The sequence below is a fragment of the Daphnia magna genome, linkage group LG1, assembly GCF_020631705.1.
Source record: "Daphnia magna isolate NIES linkage group LG1, ASM2063170v1.1, whole genome shotgun sequence".
In the NCBI taxonomy this organism is placed as follows: Eukaryota; Metazoa; Arthropoda; class Branchiopoda; order Diplostraca; family Daphniidae; genus Daphnia; species Daphnia magna.
In genome coordinates, this window is record NC_059182.1 from 9,272,076 (window position 1) to 9,288,955 (window position 16,880).

A 16,880-nucleotide genomic window follows, 5' to 3' on the forward strand; every position below is an offset into this window, starting at 1 on the left:
GGGGCTACAATTTTCTCCAGCATGAATTTCGAATCCGGATATCACCAGGTACTAGTCGCCAGCAAGGATAGACCGAAAACAGCTTTCGTATCTGCGGATGGATTATATCAGTTCCGTGCTCTTCCATTTGGATTAAATAATGCCCCGGGCACATTTCAGCGGGCAATGGATATTATTTTAGCCGGACTTCGATGGCCAACTTGCCTAGTGTACCTAGATAACGTCATCGTCTACTCGGCAACGTTCGAACAACATTTGGAACGACTCCAATCAGTGCTGGATTGCCTTGCAAAAGCCAACCTGAAACTAAAATGGTCAAAGTGTTCATTTGCTAAGAATACATTAAAAGTTTTAGGTCACGTCGTTACCAAGGAAGGTGTTGGTCTGGATCTAAAAAACTAGAGGCGATGGAAAATTTTCTATCTCTAGCAGTTGGCCATTCAACAGCAAATAAAGTCAAACGAGTACAAAGCTTCCTGTGATTGTGCTTCTATTACCGGCGTCACAACCACAATTTTGCAGCCATCGCACGTGCGCTAACATCGCTAACAAAGAAAGACATTCCATTCATTTGGGGAACGGATCAAGTTAGTAGCTTCAGCTCCAGTGCTTGCTCATCCCAACTACGATTTACCAATGGAAATTCTACCGGACGCCTGCGGTATCGGCATAGGAGGTGTACTAGTCCAGCGCATCGATGGAGTCGAAAGATCAGTAGCTTACGCAAGCCGCTTACTATCGAAATCAGAAACAAATTATTCTATCACGGAGAAAGAATGTTTTGCATTGGTATGGTGTCTTACCAAGTTTCGATGTTATGTGTGGCGCTGTCAAGTGAAAGTGATCACCGATCATCAAGCGTTCTGTTGGTTAATGAGCAAGCGGGACCTCTACGGACGTTTAGCGCGTTGGAGTCTCTCGCTTCAGGAGAACGATATAACTATCGTATATCGTAGTGAAGAAACACACGACAACGCCGACCTCCTCTCACGAAACCCACTTCAGCAGATAGAAGAAACTGAAGATGATCGATGTTTCATCGTTGCGGCCATTGGACCAAACGCAGTGAATATCCTTTCTCCCGAAGCAGACTGCTCAATTGTCAGTAATCAAAGAGCTCACCGTTATTGGAACGAAAAAATCTCGAAGCTCGAGGATGGAAAAGAAAGGGTGAAAAACTTCTTGCTGTGCAACGCAAAACTCTACGAAGAAACTTTTAAAGATGGGAAAAATTACATAAGATTATGTGTACCTGTGGAACGTCGTAAAAGAATTTTGCAAGCTTATCACGATGACATTGTTTCTGGTCATTTAGGCATCAAGCGGATTCTCCACAAAATTTGCAGTCAATTCTTTTGGCCGAAAATGAATCTTGACATAACTCGCTACGTTTAGAGTTGCGTAAGCTGTCAAGGAAGAAAAGGAGTCCTAGATAAACCTCCGGGATTCCTGCAGTGCATTAAAGTAGAAACACTTTTTGTGAAAATGGGTATGGATCTGCTTGGCCCATTCCCTCTATCTCACAAGGGTAACAAAATGATAATTATTGCAGTAGATTACCTGACTAAATGGGTTAAGCTGAAAGCTATGCCAACCGGCAAAGCAGAGGATGTCGCTGAATTCTTCGTTTACCAAATTTTTCCACGCCATGGAGCTCCAGAACAAATTATCATTGATCGAGGAAATACTTCGTTGCTGAGTTAACTTAAGCATTGGTCAAAAAGTTACACACCAAAAGAACATCCAGTTATCATCCTCAAGCAAACGGGGCTGTGAAAAGAATGAATGATACGTTAGCAGCAATGCTGAACTACAAAGGTAGAAAAGCTTGACTTAGACCTTTTCGATTATTTCTTCCAGCTGGAAGACAGATTTGAGGCGCTGAATCAAATCCTGCAATGGCGACACCAACTTGCCGATAGTCTCAACATAGGATTCTGTCAATTAGCAGACGGGAATTTAGCCCCTCAAATCGTTTCTCCAGCACGATTTAACGCAGTGATTAAAAATGTCAACCGACAATTACCTAGAGGATGGTCAATTTCTAGCGATGAGCTTTGGGTTGCTTATCGGGAATCCACAGTCACGGTGGCATCATTGGAACATCATTTCAGGAACTTCATTCAGGTCCTTATCTTCGATCATGCTCAACAGTATAAGCTGTTTCAGATCCTCAACCTGCCGGGGGCCGCGGATAATAGAACGCATAGTGTCAGCTTTTGCAACTTACCAAACTTTCTTGCAGTAGCAGCTGACCTCGAAACATTCCTGGATCTTTCCAAGAATGACGTCTGGGAATGCAAAAAAATATGCCGAACGTTATGTAAATTCCATACGGGCATCAACAAACGGAACGCTCGCAAGTCCTGCGCCATAGCAGCATTTATGAACTATGTACCTCGAATCAAGAAGCAGTGCCGTAGCAATCAATGGGCTTTCTCGGCGACGGTACCACGCGACATAGTATTTTCATGCCCACCCAATGTTGGACAACCGCCTCTAAGAACGGTAAGTTAATAATAATACAACCCAAGTACCTTTGGGTTGTACGGCGAGAACAGAAGATTGGGTCTTCCCAGCCAACACGGAAGGTTACATAGAAGCCCCGAACCTTCAAGCGGTGGTGCTGCCATCTGTCAACGTTTTTTTCTCAGGACCCAACCAGTAACAGCAGCGGGAAGCACGTCATCATCGAAATTCCGCGGAAGAACACGAGTTCGATAGACATCATTAGTGAATTACTCCAACGCAATGACCGCGCCAGGTTAGCTGCTCAAATGACGGGGAAACAAATTTACAACCTCTTGACCGAAGTAGATAAACAGATGGAGACATCTTCTGCCTGATATCCCTATGAATTAATAATAGTAGCTGTAGTATTGAGCATGAGAATCATATTTTTGGGGTATAAATTTTACCAACTTAGTGCAAGGTTGGCTGCTCACGAACAGCACGATGTGGTCAGCCTACCACCAGAAGACCGCGGGAGGGACGAGTTGGAAATGCAGAACCTGTAAAACAATAATTCACTTCCTCGTAGTTACTATGCACCTATAGTAATCATGTACCATTATGTCAAACTTAGCCTATAATGCCCTTTAGCGTAGAAACAAGAGAAAAAGAGTTGTGTTAAAAAAATGTATTGAAATTTTTAAAAAAGGAATACCGGATTGCAATCAACAAAGGAAAAAATTATAAGGCTTCAGATTCCGTATTCTCCCCCCAAAGGTTCAAAACTTCCAGCGTGACCAGATAGACTGCCAGCCGAGCCTCCACCGTGGAGCACAAAACTTCTGGATGGAAGTCGGAACGTTGTGGGGTCGGATCCTCCCCTGACTGAAGCCACCACAGAAGTCTAGCATAGCTGTGGGAATAAAAATCCGGTACTTCACGTAGCCAGGATACGTGCTAAAGAAAAATATAAAAAAATAAAGAAAAAAAAAAAAAACACAAAACAAAACAAAAAAAGAAAAAAAAAACCAAAAAAAAAGTTCAAATCATCAGGAAGTAATTGCCTAGAACACACAGAGAAACATACCTGTAATAGAACTCCAATTCCCAAACTTCCTCTGAAAACGGTGTAAAATCCAAACAGGTATCCGCATCCTTAGCTCCGTTTAGGATTGTTGCAAACAGCCTTCGATCCCTCACGCTGCTAATTAGCATAGCAGTATAAATACGAGTGTAAAAGTTAGTTAAATACGAGTTTCCTGGTTTCCCTGGAGGTCTTCAGACGCTTCTAAATTTTTTGGTAACGATTATCACATTTTGTTCGAGTAAAACCATTGTTTAGATTTAATTCATCACTTGTATTCATTTGTGCTTGTTTAAATACAACCAGTGTGACAATATTTTCTGCCAACAGATGGCTTTTACAAAATAAATCGGTTTTATCATTTTTCTGCAAGATACGTAGAGAGAAACGCAATTTATCCAGCAAAAAAACGTACTTCTGAACCACGCACGATCCCTGTTCAGAGAATACAGTGACACGGAGGAGGAAAGAAGGGAGTTGATTCGATAAGCGAGCACCCTCCTTCACAAAGCAGACACTTCCCTCACGCATAGTAACAAGAAAAGGACCTCATTCCACAGCCATAGTGGCACACCCGCATTCACGATATCCCAGAAGACGAACTCATCTTCGAGCTGCAACACCATCTGGAGGCAAACGGTCGAAACCGTCTAAGCAACGAACACACAAGAATCGCATTACTATCCCTACTAGCGTTATACCCCTCCCTAGATACCCCAGTAAAACTGTTCGAATTTTTGAATCTTCGGACAATTTCGGGCCCCTGACTTCAACTAGCTCACCTTACGCCTCGCCAACCATGTAGCACCACCACACCCTGCATCCAACACCGGTATCCGCCCCCCTGTGCCCTGTGTCAATGAAGACACCGTCCAACCAAAAGGTGTCGTTTTCACCGATCCTCCCCTTGTATGGGGCGGGTGCAAGCAAACCGCCTCCAGCACAGCCTGGGACGTTTTTCGAGGCGTACGAAAAGGAGGTAACCCGACTTTTAGTAGCCGGCATAGACATGAAGACGGCAATCAATAATAATATCCGAACCCTTACTCAAGCGGAGCAGACCCAACCCACGCCAACCACGGGCACTCAACAATGAACTACCAACACATACCCGTTCACATCACTACAGGGAGTCACCACATTACCAGTTCCACAGTGGGGCTACAATACAAACCCCAATAACCCGTTCGCCCCATCTGGACAACCCTCCCAGAGTATTGCTTTAAAAAATTAAATCGGTGTTCGGATTTTTGTGCAGGATACTGTACATCTGTTTTTTTTTACGTTTGTGTAACAATATGCAAAAAGTATCACGATTCTCCAAGAAACGTGCTGTTGACCAAGAATTGGCTGAATTGTTGCAATCTACAAAGCAATCTAGTATTCAAACTGTTGTAGAAAAATCACCGGAGTTTCCAGTTGTAAAATAATGTGCACAATATATCTAGGGATTTGATTTGTTTAACATTTACAGTTACGTACATAGAAATGAAGAAGTGAACCTTTTCCCTGACGCGGATGGTGAAATTGTCCAACAAGTATCACAGTTGCCTGCTGGCAAACCGAAAATCATTGCCAGGCCTTACACTTCTGCTTCTTATGATATTCCTCCTACTGACACACTTGGCTCTGACGGACAATGCGTTTAGTAACGACAACATTCTTCGGCATATTTCAAGCAAGGAGGACATTATGAAAGAACTTGCCTTATTATATGTTAGGAAAAAACTCTCTCTTAGTGCCGTTGGAGCTATTGCTAAGTTAATAGTAGCACTAGGGCATGATATACCGATTGACCCTAGAACTATTCTCCAAACTACAAACACTCCAATCCGTAACAAGTCATTCCATCATTTCTCCTTGAATAATGGTCTACTGCAAAAGTTGAAGAAAGGTATGATTGGCAGTGGCATCCTCACTATTAAATGTCAAATCAACATTGATGGTACTCCTGTTTTCAAAACCAATTCCGTCGACTTATGGCCAATACTTTGTCGAGTGGTCAACTCACTTGATTCGTCGCCTTTTGTGATTATCATTTTTGCAGGTAAAGGAAAGCCTCCAAGTTTAGAAGAATATCTAAGACCATTCCTTACTGAAATGATCCAACTGCAAAGCGAAGGTGTTGAATTCGAAAGCAAATGTTACTCAGTTGAGATCATTTCTTTTGTTTGTGACGCACCTGCTAGACAATTTCTGAAGGTCATTACTGGGCATGGAGGCTATGGGGGCTGTGAACGTTGTAGTCAAACAGGCGTGTTTGACGCAGTTTACCACTGCATGACTTTCCCGGAGTTGGTCGACATTTCCCTTCGTACCGATGACACTTTCCGATATCAGGTACACCAGAACCATCACAAGGGAAATAGTCCTTTGTTAGATTTGAATATCAACATGATATCAAGTTTCCCTTTGGACTATATGCATCTTGTCCTTTTTGGAGTTTTTAAGCGACTGTTGACGATTTGGACAGGGGACTGGAGAAAAAAGCACTATCAACATAGACTTGGAACATGGGATAAAACCCAACTTGAGAAAAGACTTCGTCGAATTCGGCATTCATACCCAGAGGAATTTCACCGAATTACCATAACATTAAAATACCCCAAACAGTTGAAAGCCAACGAACTCCGTACAATTCTTCTGTATACTGGACCTGTTCTCTTTAAGGGAATTTTGTCTAGCGAGAAGTACATTCATTTTTTATACCTCCATTTAGCTATTCGAATTCTGTGTTCTCCTACCTTATCCAAAACTTACTCCCACTTGGCAAGAAGTTCTCTGCAATATTTCGCGTTTCAGTTTGGCGAGATTTATGGCAAGAATCACATAATTTACAATGTTCACTCACTTATTTATATAGTTGATGACTGTGAGATCCATGGCACACTTGATTCTAGTTCTGCTTTCCCATTTGAAACTTTCCTGGGCCAAATGAAGATGCTCGTAAGATCTCCAAACAAAGTGCTCGCACAAATTGTTAAGAGAATATCTGAACTTGAGCATGTTTCACAGTTGGAATCAGTGAGCAAGAAATCAATTTTTGACCATGAACGTCCAGTTGATATGCTGAGAACACTGAAACATCATGTTAAACCGAGTACCGAAAAAGACTCCTTTTACCTTTGCGAAAACGGCATGGTTATCAAAGTTACGGGGTTCTCCAACACTCAAATATCATTCAAACCCTTCATATTAAGAGGTGATTTCTTTTCGAAACCAGTGAAATCTACAAATCTATACATCAGCAAATCGAGCGGAATGGAAGAAAAGATTGAAACCGCTCTAATTGATGATTTGCAGTTGCATTCTAAATGCTGGGTTATACCCACTGCCAAAGGTTGCTGCATCGTTCCAATATTACACCATTCAATATGAAGACAAAGCAGGTAACAAAATAATGTTATTTTCCCCGCAATTTACATGAAAACATAAAATTTTACGTTTCGTTTTCGTAGATCGGGTTGCCAGGCGAGGAGCAATATTGGACATGATTATACATCGAGAATTTGAGCTAACATTTCAGCCCTTGTATTTTTCCATTTTAGTACATTAGCAAATTGTATTGTTGAGAGGTTCTGAGTAAATAATTTGTTTGTTAATGGTGCAAACAATCATCAACAAAAAACCGATCTGAACTACCCGAAAAATGGACGATCTGCTGCGATCGGTTCGGGTCCTCCAGAAACGGATCGGTTAACTCTTTTATAAGATGGCTAGGGCTCGGCCCCGCGTTAATCGGGTAGCTTTTGGGCTGATCGGTTAGGTCGTTTCGGTTTTCAGTGCGGTTCTATCGGGTTCGGGGGGGCCTTTTTCCTGCCCATGGGCATTTGGGTCGACTTCCGGGTAAAACCGGTGCAAGGGAGGGAAGCCAATGGGTTCCAAAAACGTGGTTATTTACCCGGATTACACGGCTTTCTGTCCCCATTACCCAACTTTTGCCCCGGATCTCCCCCAGAAATTTTATATAAGTTCAAAATTCGAGAAATTCTTCGTGTTTTTCATGTCTCTCTAATTTGGCGCCACAGATACGCCATTTTTTCAAGATGGCGCCGGGGCTATCGGTTTCACCGGGTATTTTCAACCGAACCGAGCCGCTTGAAAAGTACCTACCCGGGTCATAACCGATAGGCCATTTTTCGGGTAGGTCGGTGAGGTTTTTTGGGGTTCAGGTAATCGGGGCCGAGCCCTAAAGATGGCAGCTTTAAAACGCCTAATTAAATTAACTGGTAATAGAAATGAATTTTGCAATTTTGCACTTTTTAAAGTTAGGAAACATTCATTTTCTACTTTACGCCTTTTTTGTTGAATTATTAATTAAAATATGTCTAGGGTATGGCAAAATTGACTGTAATTTCTCGTACCATCACAGATTAGCCGCAGCTTTATTCTCTACATTTTTCATTCTTTAAAAGCAAAAAAAAAAAAAATAATTTTTATTAAGTATAATTTAAAATTTTTGCATTATTATTTTGATTGTTATTTGTTTTAAATTAAAAATTGGTAGTGTCAAACAAGATTCGAATAATGGTAGCGGGGCAAAGCGCTCCCCATGACTATATTTCCAGTCAGAATCATGTTATTATTGAGGCTGTTTTCTAGATTCGAACTCGGAGCGACTGCGTCGCAAGCTTCAACGGTAATAAGATCGCAATTTCCACTATGTATATTACCCAATTTAAGTTGACAAATAAGATAACGATTTACTTTTCCATTATGTGCGATAGATTAAAATAGTTAATAACGCGATTTGTGTGTCTAAATTAAAAAATAATTGTAAATTTTGTCAGTGATCTCCACGAGCCGACATTTCTTTATAGGTTTTTATTTTATTTTCTTTGCTAATATGACAACCATACAGAATTATAGTAGCAGAAGACAAAAGACTAGCAATCTAAAACGTGTTAAACAGCTGTGTCTGATGTGTGCATTTTCCAGGCCTCAAGAGTGTAATACGACAGTGAAAGAATTATTTGTGAAATGGATACTTTTAAACGTGACGGTCAGCCAAATATGATAAAAAATAGGAAGAAAAGAGTCACCAAACTCACGGATTATAAAGAACTTTCATCCTCAACTGAATGTGGACGTGTTATGACCATTAAGCGTGCTCAACCGAAACAAACCAGAAAGGTTTTGCCTCCCTTCATTCCAGTGCAATTTGGTAAAGAAATTATATCATAGCAAAGTGTAAAATTATCCCCTCTTTAATAATATTCATTGGAATGATAACGATATTTGACTTAATTTGTGCCAGCCGAAAGAAATGCGTGCTCCAAACCAAAATGTAGCAAGAAAGGCCAAACAAACCATATTACACCAGGTAAAATGTTAGCCTTTCACATTGGCTTTATCATTGTTAACGAATATTATTGGTGTGTTGGTTTAAGGCCCTGGGGAAAAGCTGATCAACCAGAAACCAAAAGTTTTAAAGCAGCCTACAGAAGCATTATCTGCCAAGGGCTCAACAAGTTGTTTTCTTTTTTAATTTGATAGCATATGGAGGGGTTCTACATTTGTTTTAGTTTTTCAGGAGCGGCCCCATCGCTATCTTCAGGTAGTCTATCATCTGGTGAAGAATATGCCAGTGAGGATGAAGCAATGCCAAATATTAACTTAATATTATCGATCATCAATCAATCGGAAGATTCTCTGGGTGATGGGGACGACGATGACTTATCCCAAGACAAGATAGAAGATGAAATGGAAGAAGAAGCTGACCAACTAGTAAAATCGGATGAAAGAAGTGAGTCAAATGGGTCACTACAAGAGTCAGACCAATCAGCGAAGGCCGTATCCTTTGAAATTATAAACAATGAAGAAGAGTTACTGAATGCATTGGAAGACATTGGTCTACAACCCGAAGTTAGCGATATTGTGGGAGAATTGAACCATCCACAGAAGAATCTGTATGTCAAGCGGCCTGATGGTGTTTTTATTGAACTAACAGAAGAAGAAATAATAAGTATATCATAGTTTAACAATTTTTTGTTAAATCTAATTATTGAAACCTTTTTTTTAGAAACCATAACAGAAAAACTGTCGTTAATGGTTCCCGTAAACGTAGCTCGAATTATTATCGAGATGAAGAATGACATTTCAAGAATAAAACATGCTTTGGAATTGCTAGCCATTCGAAGTCCCGGTCTTGACGAAACCCATCAGTCAATCCCTTCTGAGTTCTTGTTTCCCCTTGACTCTCTTCCGGTTGAAACAGAGGAAGATTTTGCCACTCTTTGCCGAGCCTTAAAAGATCTCCCGTTTTGAAACCATCTTAAGGCAACCCTTAATTTGCTGGGCGGCACTAAGATTCAAGACATCACGCGACTCATCCTTAGAGCTTTAATGGACAAAGCTTTAAGATTAACTTATGTTGCACAGAAAAAAAATACCGGCAAAAAGGTGTTCAAAGAAACGAAGATGTGGCCTTTTGTTAGAGGTTATATGTTGTATCTCCTATTTTTCTCAGTTACTTTTTCAATAATCTTATGTTTCTTTCGATTTTCAGATGTCATAAGAAGAAGATATTCAGAGGAAAGGAAACCGGACGACCAAATGATTCTTAGATCAATTTCAACCCTTCTTGCAAATTGTTTCGTAGCTAGAGGTAGGGAACTCAGGAGCTTGTCTTATTCGGCTCCGCTGTTGTAAGCAGGGAGCGGTTAGACGAATGACTGGCCAATTAGAATGTCGGTTAGCTCAGATGTGTATATATGCGGTGTCTATATTCACAAAGAAGGGTTAACAAACAATCAAATGAGAAAGAACAAAAGGATATTTTACCTAGGATGGCATAACTGGCAGGAAAGCTACCACCTGAACTGATGGACCACACACAGATGCTTCTAAGGACACTAGACTTGGGCGAGCTTACATAAGTGACAAGAGATAGAGTTAGCATGCTATGAGGACATACAAACATAATAATTACCGATTGGGAAAGCTTGACTTAGGACAGGGAGTTGATCCAAGCAACTACAAACACATACAATGCGTAGAACTTAAGAACACACGAAAAGAACACAGAGCAAACTAAGGAAGAAACGGTATTCAATTAGGCAGACAAATGGAAAACTAGCTGTAAGTGTCTAGCAGCGTGGTTTGTCACTGACAGGACTAGCAGACAAAAGGCAAACAGACAATGATGCTAAACAGAGGTCTTAGCTTAATATATTTTAACCATTAAATCGTGCGTTGCCAGATGACAATATTTGATCCAACTATTTTGCGCCGTAACATTCTCCCCCGAATCCGGTTACGACTCCACGGAAGAAGACGGATGAGTCTCGTTAAGGCGCAGGAAACAAGCTCTCAAGCAATGGCCTCGTCTGGCTTGGATGGAAGTAGGTTGGGCAGAATTTGTTGTTTCTTGAAGCGCCGGGGTCGAAGGGGTCGTAGCTCGTTCCAGTAGGCACAAGCGATGGATGGCTCGCGTAAAAGTTCCATTCTCCGTTTGGACCTTAACTACTCGTACAAGACCATCGCCACCCGGGTAGGCTTCAATAATGTGGCCAATTTTCCACTGGCCACGGGCTAGATTCGGATCGAGAAGCATAACAACATCTCCCACTGTTAGATTCGCTTTCGCGGTTTTCCATTTCTTACGCGGAACCAGTGTCGGAAGATAGAGCTTCGTCCACAGATCCCAAAATAACTTGGCCATTCGTTGCACTTAGCGAAAACGTTCTCTAGGTAACGCATCATCAAAGGAGCCTGGTAATACATCCGTTGTTGGCGGGCGATTTAAGAAATCATTTGGTGTTAGCGGACGAAAATCCGCTGGATCAGAGCTAGCATAAGTCAAGGGACGCGCATTCAGAAAACCCGCGATTTCGGCTAGTAGAGTGCGGAGCATCTCATCTGTGGGATAACGCAGAGCTCCCTTTTCTATATCAAAGGCTCTGTATAAAGCCCGTTTTCTAGAGCGAACTAAACTCTCGTGCGCTCCACCAAAATGAGGCGCTCGAGGTGGCTGGAACTTCCAGTCGATAATCTTTTCGGTCCGGAACTTGAGTAGTTTGTCATCTTCCTTTAACTTTGAGACAAGATCATTCAAATCACGTTCTGCACCGACAAAGTTTGTACCATTATCGGAGTGTACGGAGACTGGCTTGTTGAATAAGCCTATAAAACGCCGGAATACGAGAAGAAAATCTTCAGAAGAAAGAGATTCTGCCAATTCAAGATGAACCGCTCGGGTCACGAGACATGTAAAAAGCGACCCGTATCTCTTGTTGACCCGGTTTCTCCATTGACTGGTTTCCAAGGGTCCAAAATAATCAATGGCTACATGCGAGAAAGAAGGTGAGTACGAATTGAGACGGACCGTTGGTAAATCGCCCATCATCTGGCCAGCTGGAGCAGCTCTCTCCCGAATACAAAATTGACAGAGTCGGCGGGTTTTCTTTGCTACTTCTCTCCCCCGGATAATCCAAAAATGTTGACAAAGTTTGGCAAACAAGTAGTCAGTTCCGGCGTGATGCATTTCTTCATGCAGAACTTGGACGAGCCTCTGGGTAAGCGGATGTTTGCCTGGCAGTAGAGGAGGATGATGGTTGTCGTACGGCAACTTAGAACGCCCGATCCGTCCACCTAAACGCAGCAAGCCGTCTTCTCCAATGGTTGGGCTGAGGGCTAACAGATGTGAAGAAGACGGAAGAGCCTTCCCTCGTTGAAGATGCTGTATGTCTTTAAAGAAAGCTTCCGTCTGGCAACGTCTGACAAACTCCAGGCCCTCGCCTTCCAATTTTAAGAAAGAGGAGATATTAGATTGATCTAATTTAAATTCTGACCAGTCGAACGGATCGGCAGCGTCCCGGATATGATACTGCTTGGTATGTTTCAGCTCTACGGTGACAGCCATCCACGGCAAATCTTGAGGCCATTCTGAATCACATTTAAGGAGAAATTCTGGCCCGTCTTGCCAGATTTTTGGAAACGTTTCTTCGTCGATTCTAGACCGTGTCGCAGCATCAGCGGGATTGAGTCGTCCTGGAACGAAGCGCCATTCTTCCGTTTCAGTCAAGGTTTGAATTTCGCCGATCCTGTTTGAGACAAAAACCTGGTAGAAGGATGGCGTGGCCCTGATCCAATTGCGCACCGTGCTGCTGTCTGTCCAGAAGAACCACTGCTGAATAGGATAATTCAGGCAGCTCTGGATAGCCGCAGCCACACGGGAACTGAGCAGAGCCGCATTCAGCTCTAGTTTTGGCACCGACAAAGTCTTCTTAGGTGCTAATTTACTGCTAGCCTTTACGATCCGGATTTGGACCCGTCCGGAACGATACGTATGGCGTAGATACACCACCGCAGCATACGCCTCTTCAGACGCATCACCGAACACATGCAACTGGGAACTTGTTATTTCTGATTGCTCAGGAAATAGCCAACGGGCAATAGAAACATTAGCGAGCTCCCGCATCGTCCCAAACCAAGACTCCCACCATGCACGATCTTTTTCATCCACAGGATCAGACCACTTTAGGCCTCTAACTCCAAGTTCTCGCAGCCGGATCTTAGCCTTTACGATGAGTGGTGCAGCAATCCCTAGGGGATCGAAGACGGATGCAACCTTGCTGGTAAGGCTAACACGAGTAAATTCTTCGTCCTCCAGGTCGCTAACTCGGAATCCCAAAGTGTCATTACGAATGTTCCAGATGACACCGAGTATCTTCTCACTTCCGCCATCTTTTAGGAGAAGATCTGGTGCTCCTTCTGGAGTCCTCTGCTCGCCTTGCATCGCTCGAATGAACTCGGTTGAGTTAGAAAGCCAAGCTTGAAAATGTAGATCGGCTGCTGCTAAGGCCTTCTTTAAGGTGGTAGCCTCTCGTACTGCTTCGGCGACGGATCCGGCTGATCCCAAATAGTCGTCAACGTACATCTTTTTCTCCACCACGTCGACGGCTTCCTGTCCCTGGTCCGCTTCCCTAGCTGCCCGTCGAGGTGTATGAATAGCTATAAATGGGGAGCAGGTAGCTCCAAACGGAAGTCGATCCATGCGACACACTACAAGTCTTGAAGAAGCGAAGTCTTGCCACAAGAAACAGAAATAATTGGCATCCGTGGCACTAAGTCGGAAACGGCTAAACATTGCTTCCACGTCTGATGCCCATGCCACCGCTCCTTCCCGAAACTGGATCAAGACCGACGGAAGAGAAGGTTGGAGTGCCGGACCGCTGAGAATGGCATCATTCAGGCACTTTCCGTTAAAAGGCGCTGCTGCATCGAAGACAACCCGAAGCTTCGTACCCTTGTACACACCGTGATGAGCCAGGAAATATTTGGCAGAAATTGCATCCTCTTTGGATAAAATTGAAGCGTAACCTTTATCTATCGTCTTTTGCACGGCAGCCCGATAATCAGATTCAAATGTAGGGTCCCTGTTAAATCGTCGTAGCAGACCACTAAGACGCTGCTGTGCCATCTGGCGATTGCAAATAAAATTTGGCTCTCCTGATCTCCACGTAATCGGAACCTCATAGCCAATGTCCAATTTTCTTGTTCCGGCTTCCAAAATGGCGACTGCCTGACGGTCTTCTGCTGACATGCCCACCAACTTCGATTCGGTTCCGAAGTTTTCGGTGTCACAAAAGCGCCGCAACTCCGCAGTAAGCTCTTCTAGCTGGGTTGTGCTCGTTACCTTATGGACGCGTATCGCTGTAATAGTAGCGCCATCTTGAATTACGCCTCGTATCACCCAACCCAGGCGACTCCTGATGGCAGTAGGCTCATAGTCCTTTCCGACTCTAGATTCGAGGGGCACCAACAGATGGGAATGTTCGGTGCCAATAAGAATATCCACTCTTTCACCCGTCTCCTTCACTGGCAGGTCAGATAGGTGTGCCCAGCGTCGTTTAAGAGTCGACCAATCCGTTACGGGTGTGGCACTAGCGACGGTCGGCAGAGTTGAACAAGCGACATTCAATACCTCACCCGAATCAGTGCTGATCTGGAAACCCACGCGTTGAGAGGGATAGCGATTCACTACACTTCCGGCACCATCCACGGTAAGGATCTGACGCACACCAGCGATTTTCAGGATATTAGCGAATCCCTGTCTCATCAAGGTAGAGTCATACCCTTCATCTATGAAAACGTTGGCCCACACCGAGTCTCCTTTGTAATCCAAAATCTTAAGTCGCATCATTCCCATAGCAACTCTGCATTGTCGTCTTCCTGTCTGTACTACTGCCGATCTAGATGCCTCTGCTGGCGGACTGTTAGATGATCGGGTTGGGTCATGCAGAAGCCCGTGATGGAAAAGACGGCAATATGCAAACTTGCAAGGTTTCTTCTGGGCGCAAAACCTTGCGGAATGCTTGGTACCAAAACAGCCAAAACACAATCGATGTTTCGCGCAAAAGGCCACTCTTTCTCCAACCGCCAACGATTTGAAGTCTCCACAGCCCTCGAGCTTATGGTCACCTTCACATTTGAAGCAGAAAGGACGGGAGGTATTTTTTGAAAACGACAACCTTTCTGTTCGGGTTGATGAAGCCTGATGACTACGAGCCTGAGGACGATTGGTGGTCTTTGGCGTAAACGCGTGAAGCTGATCGGCTGCGATACTGAAGGCATTTTGATACGCCGCTGCTCTGTTACTTAACCAAGAAGCAAAGGTGTCCAGGCTCCTCGTCTCTAATCCTCCCCGTCGTCCCTCGTTCAATGCTAATCGGTCGGAAAGCTGAAGCCTAAGACAGACCTTTTCAATTAGATCTGGAGCAAAAGCCTCTCCAAGCCTGTTGAGGTCGAATAGATGAGTACGTATCTTCTCGGCAAAACGTTTGAAGGTCGCTGGATCGTTCTTGAGCTCCATCTTTTCAATCGCCTGAAGGTGTGCAGCTCTCATTACGTCTCGACGACCGCATGATTGTTTAAGACGAACCAAGGCCTCTTTGTAGGCGGCTTCTCCTCCTCCTAGTCCGTGAACTAGGTCTGAACAATCGCCTTTTAGATGACGTTTAAGAAGGGCTAACTTTTCCCCTGGTGATTTCCCTGTGTCATGAACAAGGGCACGAAAAAGGTCGATCCACTCGAACCAGTCTAAAGCTTTACCAGCATACGAATCCAAATCAGCGGACACTGGTGATCGGTAACATGCTCCATTGCTAGGGTTTAGATGACCAGCGGCATACTGATCAATCCAATCATCAGGTGCTTCATGTAATTTCAGCATGTTCTGTTGGCGTTGTTGCTGAACCCAGTTAGCTGCGAGCGAAGGGAAGGGAGGTCCTGCACGGCTGACGGAACTAAAACGATCCTCTTCAATATTGAACTGATGAAGGGCTTGTCGGGCTTCTTCGGCTGCAAGGCGGGCGGCTTCCGCTCGACCAGAAGCTGCTTCAGCTTGGCTCCGTGCTTCTTCTGCTTGGCGTTGTGCAACATCGGCTCTTTGTCTGGCTGTCCTAAGATCTTCTGCTTGACGAGCACCGTCAGGTATCACACCGACTTGTAGGGGATGCGATACAGCTACTGCAACTTCTGAAGGGGGTTCTCCAACTCTTGTAGCTAAATGTTACTTCGCCCTCTCGACAACCTCACCAGCTTGCTGGATATACCTGAGATGCATGCCATCTTTTCGGTCATTCTCGGTCTGGTCCTCCACGGACATCAAATTTGTGTGAAGTTGACTTGCTCTTGATAGAAGACCTTCGAGAATTTGTAGCAATCCTGATATGGCACCTCTCGACCAACGAATATGAATAAGGCCATCAATTCGCTGCGCAGTAGTAGTGAGTTGCTGTCGAACCACCCTTCTTTGCGCCTTCCATGTATTTATGATGGCTGGATCCTGTTCATAATCTCCGTCGGGGCCTGATCCATCCATCCCTTTGATGAGAAAGTATCGAACGTGCGAAGTAGAAACCGTAATCGAATGCGTGGGAAAGATCGCCGTTGATGTTCGAAGACGAGAAGAAACAACAAAACGACGAGGTCGTTACGAGGTTCACAGAAGCACACAGCTATTGGAAATAGTCAAACGGAACAAACAAGCCAATCGCAGTCGATGGAAAATCTTAATGACCAGCTACTAGTTGGCTGGTGGTATAGTACAAGCTGCTGCTGGTGAGCTCCGGTTCGAAGGACCAAAATGTTTCGTAGCTAGAGGTAGGGATCTCAGGAGCTTGTCTTATTCGGCTCCGCTATTGTAAGCAGGGAGCGGTTAGACGAATGACTGGCCAATTAGAATGTCGGTTAGCTCAGATGTGTATATATGCAGTGTCTATATTCACAAAGAAGGGTTAACAAACAATCAAATGAGAAAGAACAAAAGGACATTTTACCTAGGATGGCATAACTGGCAGGAAAGCTACCACCTAAACTGATGGACCACACACAGATGCTT

The 16,880-nt window shown here is 43.8% G+C and overlaps 2 protein-coding genes across 2 annotated transcripts; both read right to left on the reverse strand.

Annotated features, from left to right (window-relative positions):
• Positions 1-11,207: 11,207 nt before the first annotated feature.
• Positions 11,208-13,415, reverse strand: LOC116922564. The gene has a single exon (XM_032928938.2). It carries the CDS (start codon positions 13,413-13,415, stop codon positions 11,208-11,210), a length of 2,208 nt encoding a protein of 735 aa, XP_032784829.2.
• Positions 13,416-13,461: 46 nt separating this feature from the next.
• Positions 13,462-16,361, reverse strand: LOC116922554. Its single transcript, XM_045171778.1, has 3 exons — positions 16,076-16,361; positions 13,624-16,015; positions 13,462-13,564 (listed from the first exon to the last, which is right to left on the reverse strand). Exons 1-3 carry the CDS (start codon positions 16,359-16,361, stop codon positions 13,462-13,464), a joined length of 2,781 nt encoding a protein of 926 aa, XP_045027713.1.
• Positions 16,362-16,880: the final 519 nt, after the last annotated feature.